At 39.0% G+C, this 27,901-nt stretch overlaps 1 protein-coding gene across 1 annotated transcript; it reads left to right on the top strand.

The window, feature by feature from the left end:
• The first annotated feature begins 64 nt into the window (after positions 1 to 64).
• On the top strand, positions 65 to 23,355 carry LOC121372268 (cell division cycle protein 20 homolog). Its single transcript, XM_041498561.1, has 11 exons — positions 65 to 153; positions 5,826 to 5,949; positions 6,803 to 6,956; positions 7,661 to 7,851; positions 9,383 to 9,511; positions 10,243 to 10,433; positions 15,952 to 16,046; positions 17,942 to 18,167; positions 18,472 to 18,597; positions 19,521 to 19,638; positions 21,369 to 23,355. Exons 2-11 carry the CDS (start codon positions 5,826 to 5,828, stop codon positions 21,554 to 21,556), a joined length of 1,542 nt encoding a protein of 513 aa, XP_041354495.1. The 5' UTR covers positions 65 to 153; the 3' UTR covers positions 21,557 to 23,355.
• The last annotated feature ends 4,546 nt before the right edge of the window (positions 23,356 to 27,901 follow it).

Raw genomic sequence — 27,901 nt, 5'->3', positions numbered from 1 at the left:
CGACTCGTTTTGAAACGCAGAAAAGTTTCTGTGGTTGCGCATGCGCAATTGACATTTAATAAAATCCCGCGATAGCTTGAATGTTTGTCTCATTATCCACACGAGCAAAATCCGATCAAACTATTGTTTTGACAGTTGTTTGATGAGAAAGAGGTAAAATGCTGGGTGAAGATGTATTTATTGAAGGCAGTCAAACAATGTTTATGTGATCGTTTTAGTAAGACTGCGATCACAACAAATTTTATTGGCACAGAAAGTTGAGAAACTGAGAAAGAATAACGATTTTAGCTTTCAGGAAACGCAATGGTCTGGTTAAAGGTGCAAGTTGACAGTTGCAAAAATCATATTTGCTATTTTAAAATTTATTTATAATTAATAACTACAAATTAATCTATCCCACGTCATTTATGTATAATTAAGTCGAGAATTTCAAAATTTATTAAAGGGACAGAACCTAGTTTCAGCCCATGAAAATGCACACAAAGTTTGGTTAATCAACAAACCTATTTGGATAAAGTTACAATTTAGTGAAACATGAATCTGTGACTTTGAAATGGTGAAATACCCCCCAAAAATAGACAAAAACTCGACTCCATAACTGTTACACAGATTCCACATACGAGACTAACGATGTCACTCATATCGACATCGCTGAGATTGCATAGGACAAAATACATGCATTTTTTCACCGTCTGCCATTTGGCTGTTTTGTGTAATACTCTTCAAGAGGGGTGGAAGCCTCCTAAGTATGTGACATAATCTGATATCATGATGAGTGTTGTACCTTAGCGCATACGCCGCATGTCATGACGTTAGATTACATCATATCGACCCACCTCTCTTGAAGAGTATTCCATAAACAAGCAAAATAATAGACGGCAGAAAACTGCATGTATTTTGCCCTATGCAATCTCAGCAATGTCGATATCAGTGACATCATTACAGTCTCGTATATATGGAATTTGTCACTGTAATGGGTTTTTTCACATTTTGTGTCTGGACAAAATGTTTGGGGAATCTTAACTGTAATTAAAGGTAGGATAGTAATTCATCATAGTTAACAATTTGATTCAGACTTTAGTCCTCCCCTATGTTTATATGTTGTAGGAAAGAGCTAGATAGGACTATTTAATAGATCTGGGAAATATGACAACCAAATAACTAAATCTGATGCTACAGACCTTTAGTTTGATTATTCCCGAGTCCAATTATGACATTAAAGGTACATGTTGTTAAACAACTGGTACAAATGTTACACGAAGAAACGCGACACTCCTATGTGAAACAACCTGCGCTGTACTTTCTTGTGGTGACATATAGCAAAGTGCGCTTACTCATATGGTCACACGGCGAACTCAGGGGCTTATTGTGTCTGTGTTACTGTTATGGAACAATTAGGGAATGCAGTTTTGCATGAAAAGGGATATGATTTCCAAGTAAACTCAAACAAATACAGATCTATAATAGAATCTTGCCTTGACCATGAAAGATACATTTGGTGTACTTTCGACCGTCTAGCTCTCCCCTACAACATATAAACAAAGGGGGGGCTAGAGGTGACTCGATCTAACATTTTCTAACAATTGTTATCAACCAGGGAAAATTTGACTGCCACTATTTGCAAACATTTCACACACATAACCCAATACTGTTGACCTACTTGTATATTATAGGTAGGGTATTACATGTCATGTGCATAATTCATCCAATCTCACCCACAATGAGCATTCTTTTTTTTCAAGAGACTGATGCTATTATATCATGAAAGTGATATTTAGCCAGGGCTAGCGCTGTCGTTTGCCAAAGTCGCCAATTGCGAGAAAAAGAAGAAAAATTTTTGCAAAAGAATTTTCAGTTTGGCGAAAAAAAAATTCCAATTTTTTTTTCCCCAACTCGATTTTTAGAACCAAACATTTCTTCAACCAGTTTTGTTCTGTTGATCCGCCTCGTCGTGTGAATAAGTGCTATTTGCATGTCTGTGAGGCCAGTCTACTATTCAGTAGTGTACTGCCAGGTGCTTGTTGTAAAGTTAGAAAATGCGATTAAATAAAATGAAATACTGTTTAAGACATGTTGCATTGTTGATACTAAATGTTTGATTACTAGCGATAACAAGTTTTAAAGCCGCACACCCTAGTTCCATCCAGTGAAAATAAATTATAATTTGGTTAATCTACAAACCTGTAACACACTTAGATCACGTTTTTATCAAATGGAGTGAAAAAGCAGGTTTTATATCGATAAATACCATGGGAATCCCCATGTCCCAATTGCTTGAAATAATTTTGAAAGTTAGTATTCTGATGTCACCGGTAGATGTCGCTCGAAGCACAACAATGCCTACGTCACGACAAATTTCACAGACTTGGGGTGCGTTCGTTTCACCTCTCCTGGACATGTTCCAACTGTTCTGTCCTGGTTGTATCCCCTCTCCAGATATCGTAAGACTTAGCAAAATTAAGGGTTTGTAACGTTTTGTATTGAGACACTTACTTGTCTGAACTTTATTGTTACTGAAAATGTTCACGAACTGTGAAGAAAAATCTCACAAATGAACAACAACAAATCGGATGTTGATTGCGCGAACCATGCATGAGAAAACAAACCGAACCAAAATGATAACAGTCACGTGATATACCAACGTCTGTGACATTGAAATGGAAATATCACCTCTAAAAATAGATTGGACCTCGCTTGCCTAACGTTTTTTTCTCGACAACATGTCTTGTGAAAAAATGCAAAAAATGCATTTCGTGGTTTTACAAACATCAGGATTACCAAAATGCACTTCAGGTGAATGGAAATGTGTATTCTAAATAATAAAATGTAAGTCAAGTGCAATTTTATTTGTGAAAAATGGGGTTTAATAGCGAAAAACAACACCGTAATGGTTAACAAATAAACGTAACTAGGGTGTGTCCCTTTAAATTTTATTAGTTGTGTTTTGTCATACCGGTTAATTTTGTAAATCTAGGCCACGTGGTTGAGTTTATTTCCACGAAGTGGGTACGTTGTTGAGGAATGCATATTGTTTCTCACTTATATACAATCTTTATTAGTTTAAACTTTCTACGTTTACAGATTATTTTTTAAACATTAAATGGCAAAATTATAATTCATTTCTGCTATATCTAATGATATAATATAAATGCCAACATGATACATCCTCCACCCCTAGCACAGAAATACAACTCAAAACCGGCGTGAAACTGAATGAGCATTTTTCCACTTGTGAAAGAGTCGCACGCTAGTGTTTTGATAGCAATAACTTATAAAGACGTTTCCTTTGTCTTTATTTGGGTGACTGGCAATACTGAGTTGGACACCAAAACAATTATGAACGGTATTAAGAAATAAATCATGCAGGTAAGTTATGATGGTAGTTCAGGGGCATAGACGGGGGGTTCGGACGGAACACACACACACACCCGCTGAAGCAAATGGTCCGCTAGTTCAGAACTAAAACATACAGGTTTATACAGATGGAGTTTCTGGTGGTGCAAAAACAAAATAGAAAAAGGTCCACTTGGTTCATATTTGAAACACACACACACCCCACACCCCCCAGGTCCAGATCACGCTTCGTCCCTGTAGTTACGAAACAAAGTCATGGGGTACCATAGGGTATGATCAAGAGTTACGCACTTTAAATAAAAAATTTTTAAATTTTTCATGAAATAAAACAGCCAGTCTGGTCATTTTGTTTGTAAAAAAATATGATTTTTCAATTATATATACAATAATACATCTATTTATTACCAAAGAGATTGGAACAAATTCAACAGTATCTAGAGGGGTAGCACAGTGTCTGGTGGGAGTAGTTTTATGTAATAGTTAGAGGACGAGTAACAATACTTTATCGGCATATAAAGGTAGTGTCGCACGAGACAAAGGCGAGGCGTTAGCCGAGCGTTTTCTCGTGCGACTCTACCTTTATACGCCGATAAAGTATTGTTACTCGTCCTCTAACTGTCTTAGAGCAGAGCCAAAGTCGTTATGACTGCACGTGCAGCAATACCGCTTATAAAGTGAATGTCTGAAGTACTTTATCGGGATATAAATGTACTTCACGTGACCAAATATGAAGCTCCCATTGGACTAGAAATTCAGCTGTGCTCTAACTTTATATAAAGTAAAAAAGAAAAAGAAAACCAAAGTAAGAACAGAAATTCTAATGTTTATAAATTTATAATGTTGATAAAATTAATGTTGGTGACAAGAAAAGAAGGAAGTGGGTGGGAGACAATTGTAACATAACTTTAAAGGGGTGAGTATTGTCAGCATTACAAAACTCAATGTGGCAGAGTTAAAAAAAAAAGTCAGATCTAACATTATGTAATTGTTGAACATCTCCATAATTGGATATTTAAACTCCTTTTCAAATTATTTTGATGTCTTGGCGAACAAAAATAGCCACCCAGGGCTAGCCCTGTTTAGCTCATAATTTCAAGCCCATCATTACCCATATAAATTTCCCAAGTACTCTTGTAGAACTCTTGAGAGCTAAATGGACATTTCAGTTATCAACATTCTCTTACTGTTGGAGACCAAACTGTATCAATTGTGCTGTCTACCAAATGGTAGTCAAAGATTCCCGCTCTACTACAACAACAATCCTATGATCGATGTTAAATACCATTACATTATCATTTTCAAGCTCTCTGATTTAAAAAAATCACTAATACACACTACAGGAAGAAAGCCGACAGCACCCCCTTTTAATAATGTTCCGGTTAAGTATGTATTAGCTGACAGGTTTTTTTCTGTAGTGTGTAAAAAGCTGATCTAGGCACACTGTTTATTGCCTGCTTGCATATTTTGAATCACAAGGCCTAACCTCTGTAATATTTTAACTCCATAACTAGTGCTCCAGCAAGTGCACTATGACTGGTATATCAAAAGCTGTGGTATGTACTAACCTGCCTGTGGGATGGTGCATATAAAAGATCCCTTGCTGCTAATTGAAAAGAGTAGCCCATGAAGTGGTGACAACGGGTTCCTCTCTCAATATCTGTGTGGTTCTTAACCGTATGTTCAATGCCATATAACCATAAATAAAATGTGTTGAGTGCATCGTTAAATAAAACATTTCCTTCCTTCCTTCATTTCACAGGTCTCTATTTGACATCCAGAGTGGTAAAGTGCTTAGAGATCCTAATTTTTAACACTATTCCAGACCCTACCATGTTTTATCTTCAGCAGGCCATATCTTTTTTTGTAGCAGAATATATTTGTTTTTGGCCACTATTTTAAGAAACATTACAGCAGTCTATATTGTACTTCCTTTTTTGAGCTCTGGTCTAGTTGCATGTAAAACATATATTATAGCTTCACTTACATGTCCATGCAATATTATTGCAGCCAAATTATTTAATTTACTACTACTATTAGAATATAATTAGAAAACTTAGACAATATTACCAACACAGGCCTCTGAAAATAGCGCGAGCGTGCAAGTCTAATTTGGCAAAACCTATTTTTTGTTGGCACAAAATTTGGAGCATCATTTACTTGGATATAATGGGTTATGCGAAAAGGAAATTGGTTACCTCGGTCCTGGATTTATTTCTGCGTAACCGATAAATGGGTCAGGATATAATGGGCTATGCAAGAAGGAAATTGGTTACCTCAGTCCTGGATTTATTTCTGCGTAACCAATAAATGGGTCACGATATAACGGGTTATGCAAAAAGGAAATTGGTTACATGGATTTCTTTCTGCGTAACTGATAAATGGGTCACACATATTTTCAATTCTCAGACGCCTGCTAACCAGATAAACGTGATGTTTTATGTGTACATATATATATATTCTCTCTACACCAGATGGCTCAGTTTAATCTGGAAAACATACTTTCCGAGTTGACGAAAATTGATGGACCTCTGCATCAAGCTCCTAAACCAAGATGGCAGCGGAAGGAAGACGATGCCCGATCAAGATCTGACAGAGGTTTGTAGTTAGCAAAATGAGGGCAGGACGTAGCTTAGTGCCAGTGGTATAGCACTCACTTGCTGCTCGGTCAGGATCGATCCCTGCCAGTGGACCCATTGGGCTATTTCTCATTCCAGCCAGTGCACCACGACTGGTATATTGAAGAACATGGTATGTGCTGTCCTGTCTGTGGGATGGTGTATATAAAAGATCCCTTGCTGCTAATCGAAAAACAGTAGCCCATGAAGTGGTGACAGCAGGTTTCCTCTCAATATCTGTGTGGTCCAACACCATATAACCGTAAATAAAATGTGTTGAGTGCGTCGTTAAATAAAACATTTCCTTCCTTCTTTAACAAAATGAAAAAAACCCCGATATTATTGATGACTCAGTTAATTTGTATTTTGTTATTGTAATATATAATTCAATTCAATTTAGGTCAGCAGGATTGTGTTTTTTTTGCATTTTGACAAGGCTTAAAGTAACAGTGCTTTTTAAATAAACTCATAAAATAATACATTTAAAAAAAAAAAAAAAATTATGTGCTCAAATTTCATGAGGTTTGGTTGTGGGGTTTTAGTGAAATTATTCAAAATAAAACTTTTAAGCCACAAAATGTTCTAATTCAAGGTCACAACATGCAAGACACATCTTTTACAATGCCTGTATGTGCATTCCAAATATCATCACTTTTGGTGAAGTAACCTTTAAGTTACAAGCAGTCAATTTGCTGGTCTAATAATAGACATTTGAACAAATACAGAAAGCTTTTGCTTATATCAGTAACGACAGACCAGAGGTCATCTTCAACCCATGTGCGAACTGAACCCATTGCCTACCAGTTATATTAAAATTTTATTTGTTTTTGCAGTTGCTTTGTCACCGTGGAAACCAAGATTGACAAGAACACCGGGAAAATCTGTTTCTGATGACCATTCAGTACCAAGTAAAACGCCACAGAAACCTGCAACCAAGACACCAAAGAAAACCCCAGCAAAAACACCACTGAAAAGTGGCCAGGATAGGTACGGTACATGTAGCGGGACTTGTATTGGAACAAATTTTGGTTTAGCCAATTTTTAGATGTGTAGAGTATTTTCATGGAAATGTGGTTTATTTAAGGAATGTTTTAATTAGCCAAAGACTAAGTGTAGCCACTTTGTATAATATTTGGCTACTATCGCAATGAGCTGTGTAAGCCTTGATGTGGATCACTTGACTTCATGACCAGTCGAGTAAAATACTCACATCATATACTGTCATTTGTGATAGAAAAGGGAAACTCATTCCGACCCTGGGACTCGGCAAGACTCGATCTCAGGTCAAAATGTCCACCACCGTGGGTCTTCTTCTTTTTCAATGCCACATGATGTCTTATGATGGAGTCTTATATTCTTGTCACAGCCAGTTCACCACATATAGTGTAACAAGAAGAAAGAAAGAACTTTTTTTAACGACTCACTCAGCACATTGTATTTGCGATTATAGGGCGTAAGACATATGGTTTAGGACCACACAGCCTTTGATATAACAGTTGTGGTGTACTGGCTGGAACGAGAAATAGTTGGATCGATCCCACATCGAGCGAGCGCTGTACCACTGGGCTAAGTGTCGCCCCTTGGTGTAACAAAGTCTGTGGTATATACTTTTTCAGCTTTGCTAAATAAATATTTATAGTTTAAACTGCTGAGGTGTCGTTGACCAATTTTTCCTTTCTTTTTTGATTTAGATTCATTCCGAATCGAGCCACTACGGACTTGGACATGTGTCATTACGCCGTGTCAACCTGTGATGAAAACTCTGAGCCCGGGGAGGACGGCACATACCAGCGGCATCTCGACCAGGTTCTGCCGACCGGAAATCATCCACAGAATTCCAAACTCCTGTCTTACAAGACAAAACCTGTACCTGCCGAGCAAGGTGAGTAGAATTTATTCGTAGGTCTCTATTTGACATCCACAGTGGTAAAGTGCTCACTTGCTGTGTGGTCGGTCTGGGATTGATCACCATTGGTGGGCTCATTGGGATATTTCTAACTCCAGCCAGTGCACCACAACTGGTACATCAAAGGCCATGGTATGTGCTTTCCTACCTGTGGGATGGTGCATATAAAAGATCCCTTGCTACTTTGGAAAAATATAGCAGGTTTCCTCTCTTAGACCGTATGTCAGAATTACCAAATGTTTGACATCCAGTAGCTGATGATTAATTAATCCAGGTGCTCGTGTTATTAAACCAAAACAAACTTCTTCCATGTTGGACATTTAAGAAATGAGCTAGAGCCCAAGATATCAGGGTGAAATCATTTTTGCTTGAGAAAACATGATAGAAAATAAGTTGTCTTCGAGTCCCTTTTTGAAATAAACGTTTGTCTTGCTTTCTGGGCTGTTTGTCTAGCACTGGGGTTAATGGTTTAAAGTTATTAGTCACTGAGAGAGAAGTCAGTGTAATTGTTTTATATGTCTCCATTGCATGGAACAATACTTCATTTTGACTGTCATTCTGTTCGCATGTTGGTTAAGCATATTTAAATTTACTATGATGTAAACCAACTTTTTAACATACCTATTCAATCTTACTATAGTGATAAAGACATTTTGAAACACTGTGATAAATTTATTTTGTATCATGGACCAGAACTTTTAATTTGGGAATTCCCGTTTCATTTTTATTGCAGTTAACGTCATATATGATTTACAAATTACGTCACAGCATATTTGAATCATTACACAAAGCTGGCACAGAGCATGATTCTTAACGTTAAAGCAACTCCATGAAAGGAGTTTTGATCGTAGATTTAACAAAGTGTTGTTATGACGTTAAATGAAAAAGTGTTTTTGTAAAACATAAAAGAAGGTATGTAATAAATATAGAACTTCACATATATTGTTTTCTCTTGGTATGCGGTCTCGTGGTATATATTCTTGTGCAAAATAAACTTGTGCAATAAATAGGAAGCGAAAACAACGTATGTGAAGTTCTGTATATTTATTTCATTTTTCATACATGTAAGACTACTGCAAATATTCAGGATTCAGATGTCTACAAAAATCTGAATTTTCATACTTGCCTTCCATCCAGCATAAATGGATTTTTGCTTGTCCCAGTAAGTGCATATATAAAAAAGAACATAGACACCAACTCTGGATAGAACAGTCTCCTACAGTACATAATAAACATAAAACAGACCACATTACTAGGATATGAGTTTATAATATTTAGGAATTTGATCCTGTATTTTATATACTTCGAAATAGTTTGAACAGCAGTTCCTTTACTTTGATTTATCTAAAAAGATCATGTCACACAGGCTATATAGCCATTAATTGCCAAGATTTTAGTTACCCTCTGGCAACCCACCCCGTCCTGCTATTATGAGATTATGAATATATATGCCAATATATTTTAATAGTACACAGTATTGAAAGCATTATGTTTATTTTAAATTCAGGACACTTGAACAACTTGATGGTGCTGTATAGTACGACAAAGATTCAAACAACGGGAGCGAAGATGTCTCGATATATTCCCAACAACGCTGACCGGGTGCTGGACGCCCCCAACCTCCTGGATGACTATTGTTAGTAAGCTGTACTACTAGTAGTGTGTGTTAGGCTGACCGAGTGCTGGACGCCCCCAATCTCCTGGATGACTATTGTTAGTAAGCTGTACTACTAGTAGTGTATGTGTTAGACTGACCGAATGACCGGGTGCTGGACGCCCCTAACCTGGATGACTATTGTTGGTAAACTACTACTAGTAGTGTGTGTGTTAGGCTGACCGAGTGCTGAACGCCCCCAATCTCCTGGATGACTATTGTTAGTAAGCTGTACTACTAGTAGTGTATGTGTTAGACTGACCGAATGACCGGGTGCTGGACTCCCCTAACCTGGATGACTATTGTTGGTAAACTACTACTAGTAGTGTGTGTATGTGTTAGGCTGACCGAGTTCTGGATGCCCCCAACCTCACTAGGGCTAGTGGGTTTGTAAATTCCACTGGCCCACCAAAATAAAGCACTAGCCCAAATTTCTGATCAAATACAACAAACTTTATATCAGGCTGAAAAACAATGTTTCTGGGAACCTAACCCCAATATTTATCAAACAAACTTCAATGGAGGAAAAAATTATCATGAGCTAGCAGGGTTTTTTTTAAAATTATTTTTAAATCCACTAGCCCATCGAGTTAATTGCTTTTCTTTTTACGTCAAACCAAACTGAAATGATTTACAAAAATCATGTTTATAGAATGATGGACTATAGACATTGAAGATTGTGTAATATTTATGATATGTTTTATCATGTTCAGATTTGAACTTACTCGACTGGTCCGCCCACAACCAGCTGGCAGTGGCGCTCGGGTCGGCAGTCTATCTGTGGAATGCACAGACTGAGTCGATCGCCCAGCTGTTGGATCTGAATGATCAGCCGGTGACAAGTGTGGCGTGGGTTAAAGAGGGATCGATCCTTGCCGTCGGAGCTCAAGACGGCTCAGTGCAGGTATGAAGATGTACTCACTATTTCCCTACATTTAGGTTGTGCAGTCAGATTTTATTCTTGGGGGGTGTCTTTTCTTTCTTTCTTTTTTGCTTTCTCACACATCCATCAAATTCAATTGCATTGAAATCAGTAGATGCAAACAGACCTATCCATCCCCAGTTCCACACATTTACACTTGTCTGCAGTCAATTTATTTATTTTTTGCTTCTGCACACATCCATCAAATTCGATTGCATTGAAATCAGTAGATGCAAACAGACCTGCAATCAATCAATTTTGTTTTTCCTTCCGCACACATCTATCAAATTCAATTGCATTGAAATCATTAGATGCAAACAGACCTATCGATCCACACTTCCGCACATTTACATTTGTCTGCAATCAATAAATTTATTTTTTGCTTCCACACACATCCATCAAATTCAATTGCATTGAAATCAGTAGATGCAAACAAACCTATCCATCCACACTTCCGCACATTTACACTTGTCTGCAATCAGTTGTTTTTTTCTCTTCCGCACACTTCCATCAAATTCGATTGCATTGTTATTAGTAGATGCAAACAGACCTATCCATCCACACTTCCACACATTTACACTTGTTTGCAATCAATCAGTTTATTTTTAAAAAAATTCCTTCAGCGCACATCCATCAAATTCGATTCCATTGAAATCAGTTGATGCGAACAGACCTATTCATCCCCACTTCCGCACATTTACACTTGTCTGCAATCAATCAATTTAAAAAAAAAAGTTCTTCCGCACACTTCCATCAAATTCGATTGCATTGAAATCAGTAGATGCAAACAGACCTATCCATCCTCACTTCCACATATTTACACTTGTTTGCAATCAATCAATTTATTTTTAAAAAATTCCTTCAGCGCACATCAAATTCGATTCCATTGAAATCAGTTGGTGCAAACAGACCTATTCATCCCCACTTCTGCACATTTACACTTGTCTCAATCAATCAATTCTAAAAAAACAATTTCCTTCCGCACACATCCATCAAATTTGATTGCATTGAAATCAGTAGAAAGAAAGAAAGAAATGTTTTATAGTATATGTACATCCCTTTGATGTACCAGTCAGGGGGAACCGATTGGGAAGGAAGGAAGGAAGGAAATGTTTTATTTACCGATGCACTCAACACATTTAATTTACGGTTATATGGCATCAGACATATGGTTACGGGCCACACAGGTATTGAGAAAGGAAACCCGCTGTCGCCACTCAATGGGCTACTCTTTTCGATTAACAGCAAGGGATCTTTTATATGCACCATCCCACAGATAGGGTGGTACATACCACAACCTTTGATATACCAGTCGTGGTGCATTGGCTGGGACGAGAAATAGCCCAATCGGCTCACCGATGGGGATCGATGCAAACAGACCTATCCATCCCCACTTCAACACATTTACACTTGTCTGCAATCAATTTATTTATTTTTTGCTTCTGCACACATCCATCAAATTCAATTGCATTGAAATCAGTAGATGCAAACAGACCTATCCATCCACACTTCCGCACATTTACATTTGTCTGCAATCAATAAATTTATTTTTTGCTTCCACACACATCCATCAAATTCGATTGCATTGAAATCAGTAGATGCAAACAGACCTATCCATCCACACTTGCACACATTTACATTTGTCTGCAATCAATAAATTTATTTTTCTGCTTCCACACACATCCATCAAATTCGATTGCATTGAAATCAGTAGATGCAAACAAACCTATCCATCCGCATTAACGCCGATCTGCAGTGAATTAATTTTTAAAAAAATTCTCTTCTGCACACATCCATCAAATTCGATTGCATTGAAATCAGTAGATGCAAACAGACCTATCCATTCACACTTCTGCACATTAACGCTTGTCTGCAATGCAATCAAATTTGGCGGACGGTGGATAACTTGTGTGGAAGCGAGTATGGGTGAGGAAAACATGTATACATTTGACTGTGGCCTTTCATCTGTAGGGCGGGACGTAGCGGCCAGGGCTAGCTCTGGCCCTAGTTAAATTCACCAATTACAAATATTGAAAGCAGTTGGCAAATTTTATTTTAATTTGGCAAAATTATTTCATGTAATAATTAAATTTAAAAAAAAAAAAAATTCAATTTCTGCAATTTTTTTAGTTTAATAGAAAATTTGGCATTTTTGTTTTGCATGCCCAGAGCTAGCCCTGTAGCCCAGTGGTAAAGTCTAGGATTGATCCCCATCAGTAGGTCCATTCGCTTATTTTTCTTTCTAGCCAGTGCAGGATATAACAAGGCCATGGTATGTGCTATCCTCTCTTTGGGTTGGTCCATATAAAAGATTCCTTGCTACTAATGGAAATATGTAGCGGGTTATCCCTCTAAGACTATAAGTCAAATTAACCAAATGGTTGATATCTAATAGCCGTTGATTAATCAATCGATGTGTTCTAGTGGTGTTGGTAAATAAAACAAACTTTGCATTTGTAATTTCTGTATATATAGATGAATTAAAGTCCGAACCACTTCGTTAACAACTACAATAATTTGTTATACATTAATTAATAGATTTCCCCCCACATTTTCTCTACACACAAGTAGTGTAAAAAACATTAACACTAACACATATTCCAGATATTAGATTGCAACTATGTCACCTATTTCGCAGAGTATGACAAATATTTTGAAAAGTCACTAGCCACAGGGCTAATGGGTTTGTGAAAACCACTAGCCCACCAAGATAAAGCACTAGCCCAAATTCCTGATCAATTATAACTGGATTTTTATACAATATTTTGTAACATTACACATTTACGAGTATAACAGTAAAATAAAACAAACACTTAAATCATGTTGTAACTTTCAGTTTTTTGTCGTGTTGTACGTTTGGTTTTTTGTCAAGTGTGATCCATCGTCATTCGCGTTTTCGCGTTTGCCCTCCCCCAGGGGAAAAATAATTGAGCAAACTCATGGTTGATATCTAAACCCACTATCAAAATAATTAAATTTAAATGAGGGTACGACAGTGTGACACACGGTAATAGATGGTTCAGTGTATTCGGTAGTGGGTTATACATTTACGGCCCTACTATTTATGTCGCCAGGAACGGTGATGCCAATTGCTCAAATACAGGGCATTATCCCGTGTCAGACCGATATCAAAAGAATATAACGGCGACATCTAATCCGTTGTTAATTGATGAACAAAAAAGGTATCATCTTGTATCGGCAGCTGTGACGCATTATCCAGACCGATACACAAATAGGTCAAGCAGAGTCATTGCATGTGCGTTACCATTAAAGTAAATTGTTTTCCTGATTGCCGATAACCACATGTCAGCGAAGTTTAAAATTAGAAAACAACAGGTAAATAAAACAAACACTGAAATTCAAAGCATGACCAGGGTTTACTTGATTGAGATTAACCTGTCGTCGCAATTGGTCATTTCCAAGTTCTTAAGTGCGAGATTTCCAAGTTCATATGTGCGAGATTAACTACCACGTGACGTGTCCAACCAATCAAAACACGCATGTCATTAAACTTATTTCCTGTGCCAGAAACTTGAAAGGGAAAAGTAAACAATGCATGCTGTAACTGTGGCGATGTAGAGATAGCATGTTACTGCAGTTTGCAGACCGAGTTCAAGTGGATTATCATTATATACTGATTGCGTTGTTGATATTATTCGATGACAAACGTCACAATCAAATTTATTAAAAGAAATTTCAGCCGAGAGAACAACAAAAAAACACAAAAAACCCACGATCGAGCGATAAGGAGAGGGGTGGAAACCACTAGCCCTGCGGGCTAGTGGTTTTGCCGTTCTCACTAGCCCAAACTTAAAAACCACTAGCCACGGGCGTCTTCTAGGACATAAAGCAATTAAGTTTTTGCCAACTGCCATTGTGTTATTAAGGAATATTTTTCATGAGGTGTGGAAGCTATTTTCACATACATATACTCTTCAAAAAAAGAAACGCAAAAGGGTAAAAATGGGTTATAACTCCGATTTTATGTTTCCTACCGGTTCATGCTTTGTGAATATAAGGTCATTGCATGTCCCAAACACATTCCCACGGTTACATTCGATAAAACGCAGCTACTGTACAATAAAGTTCCAAAATGTGAATATTCGCAAAAACGCTGTCCACGTGCAAACCATGTCACCACTGCACGTGCGTTGTCTGCACGTGCAACATGAACACCGACAGTATAAAAGTGCAGGGTGTTCGCTTGCCTGGCCTCTGTATCTGGCCGACAGTTGACAATCCAGGACATGCCACGTCTCAGTGAACCGCAGAGAAACAATGCCATCGGCCGACTAGACGCAGGCGAATCCAGAACGGCCGTTGCCAGGGCATTCCATGTGTCCCCAAGCACCATCTCCAGACTGTGGGACCGTTACCAGCAACATGGATCAACACGTGACCTCCCTAGATCCGGTCGACCACGGGTCACTACCCCCGGGCAGGACCGCTACATCCGGGGTACGCCACCTTCGGGAACGATTGACTACTGCCACCTCCACAGCCGCAGCAATACCAGGTTTGCGCAGGATATCCGACCAGACCGTACGGAACCGCCTACGTGAGGTAGGAATTCGTGCCAGACGTCCAGTTCGAGGTGTCATCTTAACACCACAACACCGTCGACTCCGACTGCAGTGGTGCCAGATTCATCGACAATGGCCTCAACTGCGATGGAGACAGGTGTGGTTCAGTGACGAGTCCCGATTTCTGCTCCGACGTCATGATGGAAGATGTCGCATGTATAGGCGTCGTGGTGAACGTTATGCGGCAAACTGTTTGTGCAGAAAGTGGACAGATTCGGCGGGGGTAGTGTCATGGTGTGGGCAGCCATCTCACACACTGGCAGAACTGACCTGGTCCACGTGCAGGGCAACCTGAATGCACAGGGCTACATTGACCAGATCCTCCGGCCACACATCGTTCCAGTTATGGCCAATGCCAACGCAGTGTTCCAACATGACAACGCCAGGCCTCACACAGCACGTCTCACAACGGCTTTCCTACAGAACAACAACATTAATGTCCTTCCTTGGCCATCGATATCACCGGATTTGAACCCAATTGAGCATCTATGGGACGAGTTGGACCGACAGCGACAACCACAGCCCCAGACCCTGCCCGAGCTGGCAGCAGCCTTGCAGGCCGAGTGGGCCACCATCCCCCGGGACGTCATCCGTACTCTGGTTGCTTCAATGGGCAGGCAGTTATCAACACACGCGGAGGCCACACCCGGTATTGACTCCAGATGACCTTGACCTTGGTGGTGTGTCCTATCACTTACTGACAATGGACTAGAGTGAATTGTGAACAATCCTGCAACATTTGGTAATTATCGGACTCACCATTCAATAATTAAATCAATTCTCCAAATGTTACGACAATGTGGTTTTGCATTTCTTCTTTTGAAGAGTATATAATGCTGATGTAATGTTTACATACATTAGTGCATGTTATGATGTTACTTTTTTATTACATCTTTTGTCTTGTGTTTGTTTTGCAGATATGGGATGCGGGTCAGGAGAAACAACTTAGAGTTATGTCAGGTCATGCAGCTAGAGTTGCATCTTTCTCTTGGAACTCTCACGTTTTGTCCAGGTAACTTCTGAACGTTAGCTATTCTGTATATCATGGTGGAGTGGAACAAGTGTTTGATGGGATGCAAATCACATGACACAACTTGAGGTTATGCTAGTACATGCATCTAGAGTTGCCTCCTCCTCTTAAAACTCTTACGTCTTGTGAAGGCAACATCCGAGTACTAAATATTCTGTTGTTCAGATTGGTTAGAATTTATCTTGGTGGGTAAATAACTTTTAAAAATTACAGTGCATGATGTGTCTAGAGTTGTCTCCTCCAGGAGTTTTTAAACTTTTAATCTGTGACATGCAGAGACATTATAAAAGTTTTAATGAGTTCTATATAAGCATCTGTGATAATGTTTTCAAATATACTTTTAGTTTTTTGTTATATTGGTTTGTTTACCACTGTTGCATACATTGTTTCTAGAATCTTTTTGCTTTTTGAAGACTATTTGTTGGATTTGATATTGTCTTTTTAGAATTTTTATATTGATGTTGATCGTCATTTATTTTTGTTTGACACTCGATGGTTGATGTGTTTTTAATGTTGGGGTGTGTTTGTGTAAGAAGCTATGGGGTTTGGATCAACCCCCACCCCCAATGGACTCGTTGGAGCTTCTTGTTCCAACCTGAACCATACAGCATGTATATCAAAAGCTGTGGTGTGTCATCTTGATTGAGAAAATCCATACCTCAAATCTCAATATTTTATGCTTGCCAGTTCTTCTTATTCTTTTCATCATTAAGATTTATGATGTGTTTATTTCATTCTCACTGCCATTATAAACAGTACTTGTTAATTAAATGAGGGGTGTGTGACCTACAAATGTTTATTTTTAATATTGGATTTTCAGTAGAAAACAAAATTATAAATATGTTGATTTTGGTGTGTGTCCAAATACTGGTAAAAATTGTTTAAATAGATGTTAGTAACATAGGCCTATCAGAATTGATTGTTTTCATAAACCATTTACGGGTTATACTAAATAAATAGCAATAAAACCCATATCGATTTGAATAACCTGTTAAACCGTGTATATGATGTCGTAAATTTAATTTAACTTGGGTTAAGCAAAACTAGACTTGCACAAGTGCCTGGTGAACAAAGCAATCCTTCTCACAGTTTTCAGAGGCTTTGTAATATTGATGTTAATTACAGTGATTTTTTCACTTCCCAATCAGTGGGGTGGGACGTAGCTCAGTGGTATAGCACTCGCCTGATACATGATCAATTTTCATCCATTGGGCTATTTCTCATTCCAGCCAGTGCTCCACAACTGGTATACCAAAGGCTGTGGTATGCACTATCCTATCTGTGGGATGGTGCATATAAAAGATCCCTTCCTGCTAATCGAAAAGAGTAGCCAATTAGGTGGCGACAGCGGGTTTCCTCTCTCAATATTTGTGTGGTCCTTAACCATATGTCTGACGCCATATAACCATAAATAAAATGTGTTGAGTGCATTGTTAAATAAAACTTCCTTCCATCCTTCCTCTATCGATCAAATGTCTAGTAGGGGTTTTGCCAGAGGGTACCGAGGGTAAAATTACATACCCTAAAATCTTAGAAATGAATGGATATATTTTAGGATGTTTAGAAAGATTATGGTAAGAATGAATCAATGAATGTTTGAATGACACGCCAGCACAAAAATACCCATCAGCTATAGGGTGTCAGATTATAGTAAGAGAACTGCTGGAAGAGAACTCCTGTTTACAATGTAACAAAGTACATGAAATGCAGTGTCCAGTTTTAAATGATTTCAAACCCGTAACCACATAGATGGGGCACTTATCACATACCCTCAAATTATTTTCTGGCAGAAAGCTTGGTTATGCATCAAATAGCCATTCGTGGCTTAAAATGGGCTACGGTGTCGTTAAACAAACATTCCTTTCCTTTGCCATCAGTGGATCGAGGTCTGGGAAGATTCACCACCACGACGTGCGTGTTGCGACTCACCACGTGGGTACTCTAGACCACCACACTCAGGAGGTGTGCGGTCTGAGCTGGTCACCGTGCGGACGATTCCTGGCTAGCGGCGGAAACGACAATCTCCTCAACCTGTGGGACAATCACCTTGGAGACTGCGACCAGCCTCTCTACTCCTTCACGCAGCACCAGGCAGCTGTCAAGGTAAGCCTGACACACAGTCGTTTTAGGGATTGATCCCCATCCGTGGGCCCAATGGGCTGTTTCTCATTCCAGTCAGTCCACCGTGACTGGTATATCAAAGGCCGTGGTATGTGCCTATCCTCTCTGGTTTCCTCTCTAGGACTATATGTCAAACTTACCAAATATTTGACATCCAATAGCCGATGATTAACAAATCAATGTGCTCTAAAGGTGTTGTTAAAGGAAAGAAAAGTTTCAAATACATTAATATACTCCATTCATATACATTCACTTATTCTCTGTCTTATGGCTTGTTGTGTTACAGGCACTAGCGTGGTGTCCATGGCAACCGACACTGCTGGCCAGTGGTGGCGGAACAGCTGATCGTCACATCCGGTTCTGGAACACCTCCAACGGAACATGTCTCACTGCTGTAGACACAAACTCTCAGGTAGAAACACGACCGATGGTGCCGGGCTCAAACTTAATGGCAACACTGGCGACAATTGGTCGAAAGTGCGATATGAATTGCTGTTGATCAGGAGATTTACCAATGACAGATATTTTACCTCAGGATAAGACTTATTACCATAGGTTGAAAGAATTATTTTTGGTTTTTAATTTTGTGTTTATTTGTTGCAAATTCTTACATTAGAGTCCTGTGGTGGATTTCAAATTTATTGTAAAAGATACACAGAGTAAACTAAGCTCATCTCATAATTTGCAGGTTGTAAACACACAAATATTCTTCCGTACTCTTATTTTGTCTACCGGACTCGGTGGCGTCGTGGTTAGGCCATCGGTCTACAGGTTGGTAGGTACTGGGTTCGGATCCCAGTCGAGGCATGGGATTTTTAATCCAGATACTGACTCCGAACCCTGAGTGAGTGCTCCGCAAGGCTCAATGGGTAGGTGTAAACCACTTGCACCGACCAGTGATCCATAACTGGTTCAACAAAGGCCATGGTTTGTACTATCCTGCCTGTGGGAAGTGCAAATAAAAGGTCCCTTGCTGCTAATCAGAAAGAGTAGCCCATGTAGTGGCGACAGCAGGTTTCCTCTCAAAATCTGTGTGGTCCGTATCCATATGTCTGACACCATATAACCGTAAATAAAATGTGTTGAATGCGTCGTTAAATAAAACATTTCTTTCTTATTTTGTCTCTTTATCTTCGAAACTATCATGTTTGTAATATACCAGAGATAGTGGAGATTTATTTCATATTTAAAAGCCAATTTTTTTCACTGTATTTTTTTTTTTTTTAATATCTTTAGTGTTGACCAAATTTTAAATAATTTTCTTGGGCATCATAAAGTTACACGGTTACAGGGTAAATTAAATTTTTTATTAATATTTCAATGTTATAATTGTAGGTTTGCTCTATCCTGTGGTCTAAGGAACACAAGGAGCTGATATCTGGACATGGCTATACGAAAAACCAGCTGTCAATTTGGAAATATCCTCACATGAAGAAAATAACAGATCTCACAGGTAGGTCATTTATAGTCCTATGACATCTTTTTAAAGTTATAATTAAAATGGAAAAGGATTTTTCTTTTAACCAATTACTTTCAAACTAAATATAATTTTTATATAGGGGTGAAGACAAAAAGCTAGAAGAGCCAAGGTAAAGAGTTTCATCTGAATTGTTACTAGTAATCGATACTGCAATACACAGAGACTAAATGCAGAACTACATGTACAATTGCCTAACCATAACTGTTCCCTTCATCCCTGTAACAAAAAACCTATGCAATTTGAAAATAATATAGTAGAGAAACATTTTTATTTACAAGATGATTTGCAAGAAATGTTAAGAGAGTTGGTATATGTTTAATACTTAATAATACATTTTTATATGAGTTTATTATTATCAATAGTACATCAATATGATTATTTCCATTTAAAATAAAAATTGTATAATTATGTGAAACCGTGTAAAGAGCTGTGGGATATATTCAATAAAGGGTTACATGCTAATTATCGGTTTTCTTTTGACATGGGGTGGGACATTGCTCAGTGGTACAGTGCTCACCTAATGCGCGATCAATCTAGGATCGATTCCTGTCGGTGGGCCCATTGGGGTATTTTTTGTTCCAGCCAGTGCTCCACAACTGGTATAACAAAGGCTGTGGTATGTACTATCCTGTCTGCAGGATGGTGCATATAAAAGAACCCATGCTGTAGCCTATCACCGAATGTTACGGTTACCATAGGTTTGACAGCCTATATCCACTACTTAGTGATTTTTCATGTGATATATCCTGAATAACCCAATAATTACATTCGGATAACTTCACTGGTCGAAATACTGCTATGGCAACCATTGTTGTCCATACAGGATTTTTTTATATAATTTTAGCCAGTTTCCACCCATTATTTATAAACCTGTATTGCAAAATCAGTAAGGGTGACTAGCAACCATTGTTGTCCATACAGGAGTTGGTTTTAGTAATTTTAGCCAGTTTCAACCCATTATTTATAAACCTGTATTGCAAAATCAATAAGGGTAACTCTCAGGTTAGCACATGTTGTCAGTTTGAATCTATTTGCATATCCATATTGACAAAGAACTGGCTGTTTTAATGGATATGCAAATCACAAAATCCAAAAACTAAAATGCTGAGGTAAAAGTAGTTAAAATACACTTTGCCTTGGCATATATTTTTAAACAGCTATGTAACCAACTCTTCGCTCAATTTACAATGGCAGTTACCCAAGTCGGTTGAGTGCTTGTTTGAGGTACCTGCGTCACATGATCGAATCACCTCGATGGATCCATTCAACTGATTGGGTTTTTTCTCGTTCCAACCAATGCACCACAACTGATTAAAGGCTGTGGTATGTGCTTTCCTGTCTGTGAGAAAGTGCATAAAAAAAACATCCCTTGCTCCATTAGGAAAAATGTAGCGGGTTTCCTCGGATGACTACTTGTCAGAATTACCAAATGTTTGACATCCAATAGCCGATGATTAATTAATCAATGTGCTCCAGTCGTGGCGTTAAACACAATAAACTTTTACAATGGCAAAATAAATGCTGATGTTAATCAAATTTACTCATCTTTTACATCGCCTTTGTTAACACAAATTGCAAGGGCTGTGACATATATAGTATCGTTCTGCGGTGTTTATCTTGTGTCTTCTTCGGGCATTTGGTTATATATTGAAACTAATTCTCTCCTGTTGAGAAATGTCTGAATTTGTCGTCCTTTCTTGCAGGTCATGCGTCGCGCATTCTCTCCCTTTGTATGTCACCAGATGGCACTACTGTGGCGAGTGCCGCCGCGGACGAAACAATCCGTTTGTGGAAGTGTTTTGTAGTGGACAGAGAGAAGAAATCAACGTCAACAAAACCAAGCTCAAAGGACGTATCAAGTCTGAGCATAACGCAGAGAGGAATCCGATAGACTGGCAGTGAAATGCTATTTATACATCAGTCTTTCTTCTTTGTACACAAAGGCCAGGATTTTTGTTTGTGCTTATGTGTCATTGAACAGTCAGTCTTTCTCATTTTAGGCGTGCTTTCCATTAATGCGATTCTGCACAAATTTCCAAATCTGCATTTTCGCAAGCGGGTTACTATGCAAAATTTCATGTCATTGAAGTGTACTTATAAGCCGCTAGTAAACACTGTACGTTATGACGATGCCACACAGAAAGCAATCATGTATCTAACGACGTTTTTCCCAGCGAGCTGAATGCCCACGTATAAGGACTATATCAATAAACTCACGTGTGAAATCGCGTTAATGGAAAGTGACCCTTATCCTACAGTGCATTTTCATGATTCATGGACATTCTTTTCACATTGGTTATTTTATTTATACAGCAAATTGTTTTTCTTAAGTTTCCTAAGAGCACTCACTGATCATAATTTCTAAGAGATTTTTTTTTATATATTGATAGGTGAGGATTGGACTTTATTTTTTAGAATTTGTTCTTTTCTATTTGTGGAGACAAGAATCATAAAATTTCATAAAATGGAAGCCCAAGTTGTTGGAACAGAATCGATTTCCATGCCCGAATTTTGGTGCTTTTCAATGTGGATATGGTATTTTAAATTTTTTTTGTCCAAATGAAATTTAACCACTGATGGCCTCTAAACAAATAGTAAATGGGGCTCCATTGTACAAAGCAATCTTAGAATTAGAATCACTTTAAGTGCATAACACAGTTAGGCACATAAGGTGATCTTAGCGTAAAACAGGGCTCTGATCTTAATGACAGTACAGGCCCAATTTCACAAACATTGTAAGCCTAGTCTTGCACATAAACGTAAATCTATGACTAAACTACAATTCTTATTACCTATTATAGTACAAGAAATATAGTTGGAAACGCACATATTTCATTTTCTTTTGTCCTTAAAATGCTCCATTTTCCTTAATGATGTAATTTTCTTTGTGAAATTGATGCCAAATCTACGACTAAACCACAATTCTTATTATTATAGTACAAAAAATATTGTTTGAAATACACACATTTAATTTTCTTTTGTCCTTAAAATGCTTCATTTTTCTTAATTATGTAATTTTCTTCATGAAATAGATGCCAAACACTTGTTGTAAATGTATGCCTGGTATAACTGGTTTTATGTAGCGATCTTAGCACAAAACTGACCATAAGTTACTAAGTTCTACTTTCAAACTTTAAGATGATTTTAGCACTAACATTACTTTATAAAAATAGAACCCTGCACAGATTTAGCTGAGTAGCCCGCATATTTTGGTGTTAAGTAATTAATTTACATTTGTATAAGGTATCTAGTGTGGTTTCTCAGTGCCACCAAACTACATGCACATCACATTGATGTTATTAGGTTATGAGGCCTACCGTTTTAAAAACCTAGATCCACACCTGATATCTGTGTTCCACAGTAAGCCTACTTTCCATTAACGCTGTGCCGCACATTTCCATATCTGCATTTTCAAAAGTGGATTACTCCTACCTTCACTCCAAAATCACTCATTGACTTTTTTCTGGGCACTGAATTACCACATACAGAAATGCGTACATATGGAAACGGTAACAAACATACACACGGAATCAACTTTAATGGAAAGCAGGCATTATTACGCTCAAAATTTACATTTTGTAATACAGTATTAATTATGTCAGGTTTTTGTCTTTTTGCAAATTGTATAGATTTATATATTGTATATCTTTTTTGTATATAGTAAAATAAAATATTTCAGTAATAATTTTTTTGCTGTTTATCCGATTATTTTTGTTCATCTAGAATACTGACATTTATGGGTAGATGAGTTGAATCACCCTGTGCCATTCCCTCTCCCCTTGCTGGCAAAAGATAGATATTTCGGCAATAGATTTGTCGAAATTGTTGGGGCAAAACTTGAACACATCGCCCCTCCTCTCTACATCATCTATGTATGAATTAATCCCCATGTCTGACTATGTTGCAACTAAAAGAAATATTAACCATATCTTGGCAGATTTTAGAGTATGACTTAGTAGATAAGGATTTTTTTTTTTTTTCTCATGACAGGACCGTACATGCCATGACGTTTGATGTACCATGCAGTTATGAGGTACAGGAATATTTGTTTAACAACACCAGGATATTTTAAACTTTGGCTGTTTGGTGTCTGACATGGTTGGTTATTAGTCACCTACCAGTCCAACTGGAGAAGACTATGGTTTCATCTGTCCATCCGTCCGTCCGTCCCACATACAGTGTTCCAGATGTTTTCTTCACAATGCCTTAAAATATTGAACTGAAATTTGTATATAGCTTTATTATGTACTGTTACAGATCAAGTTTGACTTTCATGGGGATTTACCCTTTTTTTTCCAGTTATGGCCCTTGAATTTAGGAGATACTAAAACATTTTGGGATCAGTAGAGGACACATATTGCTTTAGCAGTACTCTCAGAATGCTTGTTAATCTTACCGAAAGGTAAAAAATGAATTTTTTGTGTGTATTTTCCCATAGACAGGACAATACATATCATGACCTTTGATGTACCAAAACAGTTATGAGGCACTGGTTGGGATGGAGAAAACAAAAGGAATACCATTTTGTCAATAAAACAGGAAACCCACTGCTGCCATATGTCATGATAAAACAGCAAGAGGTCTTATATGCATTTTTCCATAGATAGGACAGTACATACCATGTCCTTTGATGTACCCGTCATGGGGTACAGATTGGGATAGAACAAAAAAATCATTTACGGGCGATCAGTCTCGCAACCCAGGCAGGATGTAGCCGAGTTGTACAATGCTCACTTGATCAATCCTCGTCGGTGGCTCAAGTCTGGTACATCATGCAGACCCATTCCAGCCATTGTTGACGTCAGAACTTGTATTATGTAGCAACACGCACACACATTCTGTAACATCAAACTCTTGGTAAATAAAAGTTTGTTTTGTTTAACGACACCACTAGAGTACATTGATTTATTAATAATCGGCTATTGGACGTCAAACATTTGGTAATTTTGACAGTCTTAGAGAGGAAACCCGCTTCATTTTTCATTATTAGCAAGGGATCTTTTATATGCACCATGCCACAAGACATGATAATACATACCACGGCCTTTGATGTACCTACCAGTCGTAGTGCATTGGCTGGAACGAGAAATCGCCTAATCATAAATGAGCCCACCGACAAAGATCGATACCAGACCGACCGCGCATGAAGCGGGCGCTTTACCACTGGGCTGGGCTACGTCCCGCCTCCAATCTAATTAGATTGGTACCGCCTCCTTGGTAAATAAGACACTTTGCTATGCAAATAATCTTCATAGGAGTCTTGTGATCCAATGACGAGAATGTGGCATCCATTAATGGCTTATGCACAATTAGGAAATAACATTTCTTTTTTAATTGATTTATCCTTAGGAAAACCATAACATAGTCACTGTACAGGCCCGTAGGACGGATTTTCAGGTTTCCGTATTAGCATTATAAGACATTTTAAAGTTCCGAAATAAAAACTGCAAAAAAGGGGAGGGGGTGGGGGCTGAGTTCCCCCTAACACCCCAACCCCCCCGGCTCCTACGGGCCTGCTGTATGACAGTCCATTGGGACATAGGCCTATAGGTTCACTGACATGTAGGCTCCACATCCTCGTACAATCTGGCAGTGGGGCACAATATCTAGTAGGGAGGAGGGGGTCACATGTCATAGATTTACTTTTATTTATATATATTGACACAATGAAAGCGTAAAAACAACTTTTCATTGCAAATAACGACAAACTATCAATGCATTGATGGATAATGTAATATGACATTAATGACTGGTATTCATGAGATACATTCACATGGAAGCATGGCCAGTTATCATCAGTAATCGAGTTGCATTCGTAATCGAAAAGTTCAACACCCCCCCCCCCCCCCCCCCCCATATCAAGGCCAGTATCTGGTGTGTCCACCATTGGCCTGTGAGCATGCGTGAAGACGACGGGGAAAGGATTGACACAAACATCTCAAATAAGCCGCAGGAATGTTCCTCCACTCCTCCTGCAACGCCTGTGCAAGCTCAGCAACGTTACGCGGTGGGGGCTGGCGGTGACGTACACGACGTCCTAACTCATCCCACATGTGTTCAAATGGGGCCAGTTCATAACGGTGATACCGGCTTGTTGCAGGAATGCCTGGGTAATTCTTGTAGTATGTGGACGGGCATTGTCTTATTGAAGCAGAAGGGGACCTCCTGGTCTTCGGTGACGGCGCAAAAGTGGCTGGAGAACTGGTCTTAGAATAACGTCAACATAACGCTGGGCTGTAAGAGCATGGTGGACAATGATGAGATCACTCCTGAAATCACAGTTGATTGCGGTGATTGCCCCCCCCCCCCCCCCCATACCATCAGACAACCGCCGCCAAACCGATCACGTTGCCTCACACATCCATCAGCGTACCGTTCATGGAGTCTCCTGTACACACGTGCTCTTCCGTCGGTAAAGGAGACAGAGAAACGGGACTCATGTGAGAAAACAATGCTCCGGTAAAAGGCTGGTGGATGATTACCATTCTGGAGAGCAAACTGTAGTCTCGCAGCACGATGTCGCGGTGTCATGGTGTTGCCGTTGTACGGGCGTCTGCATCTGAGTCCAGCCTTTCTGAGTCGACGGATGACCGTCATCGGATGGATAGGCCTTCCATGACGTCCTATCGTGTTGCTTGCTGTCATCGTCGCAGTTCTGAACCGGTCACGGAGGTGGTGTCGTCGAATCTGCCGATATTGGCGTGGGGTCGTAACGGGACGTTGACCAGGTCGAGGTCGATCACGGACACTCCCGGTCTGTTGATGACGTTCAGCAAGTCGTCCAATAGTTGATGGATGGACTCTGAAGGTCCTAGCAACTTGGCTTTGCGAAGTCCCCTCTTGAACCATGCCCAACGCTCTCTCCCTTTGTTCTTCTCCGAGTCGTGGCATTCTTAATGTGATGAGGAATATGACACCGTTACGTGACTTTTATGTGTCCACATACTGGCATTTCACGTGCATTGCATGCAGCATGATTGAGCATGTAGTGAACGCATTTCACATCATTTTGTGTTTCTGCTATTGTATGTGTAACGAGAACAAAACCAGGATTAAAACCCAGACAAAAGTACCAATCAATGGCTTCCTCTCATAAATTGTTATTTAAGTCCAATAAATATATTTTTCATTAATCACAACAAAATAGTGAAAAATATCTGTTTTGCGTTTTCATTGTGTGTCAGTATATATAGAGTAGAAAAAAATTTGTTTGTTTTTTTGTGGGTTTTTTTTTTTTTACCTATTCTTTATCGAGTTAGGGTGCACATCCCTCGCCCCAGCTCCCTGGTTCCTACGGACCTGCAATACACACTTCAGTGACAAATGAACAGTTTTTGTTTGTTCTAATAAAAAACATGGGATATGTATCGTGTCACGACCTACACGTGTCGAATGTTTAAAGTTACATTCTCTGGTTACCATGGTATAACATCATGTACATCATAACATCATAACGGATATCGTCAAACGTATACGCTTGATTCCGTCGCCCGTGCCGCCATAGCTTGGCAAAGCACAAACGACAGCCTGTTGTTAATTTCAGTTAACACGTCCGTTTGCCGATTTCAAATTGTTGGGTTCGTCTCAGAAAATTAAAAGAGAAATCTTGCGCTGTACGAAGAACGTTCGGTTGAGAATACGGTACTCTTGAGTTAACCGGCCTCGGTGGCGTCGTGGTTAGGCCATCTGTCAACAGGCTGATAGGTACTGGGTTCGGATCCCTGTCGAGGCATGGGATTTTTAATCCAGATACCGACTCCAAACCCTGAGTGAGTGCTCCGCAAGGCTCAATGGGTAGGCGTAAACCACTTGCACCGACCAGTGATCCATAACTGGTTCAACAAAGGCCATGGTTTGTGCTATCCTGCCTGTGGGAAGCGTAAATAAAAGATCCCTTGCTGCTAATCGGAAAGAGTAGCCCATGTAGTGGCGACAGCGGGTTTCCTCTCAAAATCTGTGTGGTCCTTAACCATATGTCTGACGTCATATAACCGTAAACAAAATGTGTTGAGTGCGTCGTTAAATAAAACATTTCTTTCTTTTTTCTAGTCTTTAGTTAAAATCGGTTTGATCTTGACAACGTATTATCGACAGTCGTACCTTCCTATTTCGGAACTGATATTTTATAAAGTGTTAGTAGAACTTTCAAGGTTTAGTTTGTATACTAGTAACACATTAATCATGTTGTCACGGGGATCCTATAATACCCGTAACTGAATGAAACACGATTGTCCAA

The sequence above is a fragment of the Gigantopelta aegis genome, chromosome 1 (genome assembly GCF_016097555.1).
Source record: "Gigantopelta aegis isolate Gae_Host chromosome 1, Gae_host_genome, whole genome shotgun sequence".
Classification (NCBI taxonomy): Eukaryota; Metazoa; Mollusca; class Gastropoda; order Neomphalida; family Peltospiridae; genus Gigantopelta; species Gigantopelta aegis.
This window is presented reverse-complemented; position numbering and strand designations above follow the sequence as displayed.

What these genes read in the sequence shown, in the direction of transcription:
- LOC121372268 (XM_041498561.1), top strand. Translation starts at nt 5,826, where the DNA reads ATGGCTCAGTTTAATCTGGAAAACATACTTTCCGAGTTGACGAAAATT. An exon ending in CCGATCAAGATCTGACAGAG is followed by an intron (nt 5,950 to 6,802) that starts GTTTGTAGTTAG and finishes TTGTTTTTGCAG; the next exon opens with TTGCTTTGTCACCGTGGAAA. An exon ending in ACCTGTACCTGCCGAGCAAG is followed by an intron (nt 7,852 to 9,382) that starts GTGAGTAGAATT and finishes TTTTAAATTCAG; the next exon opens with GACACTTGAACAACTTGATG.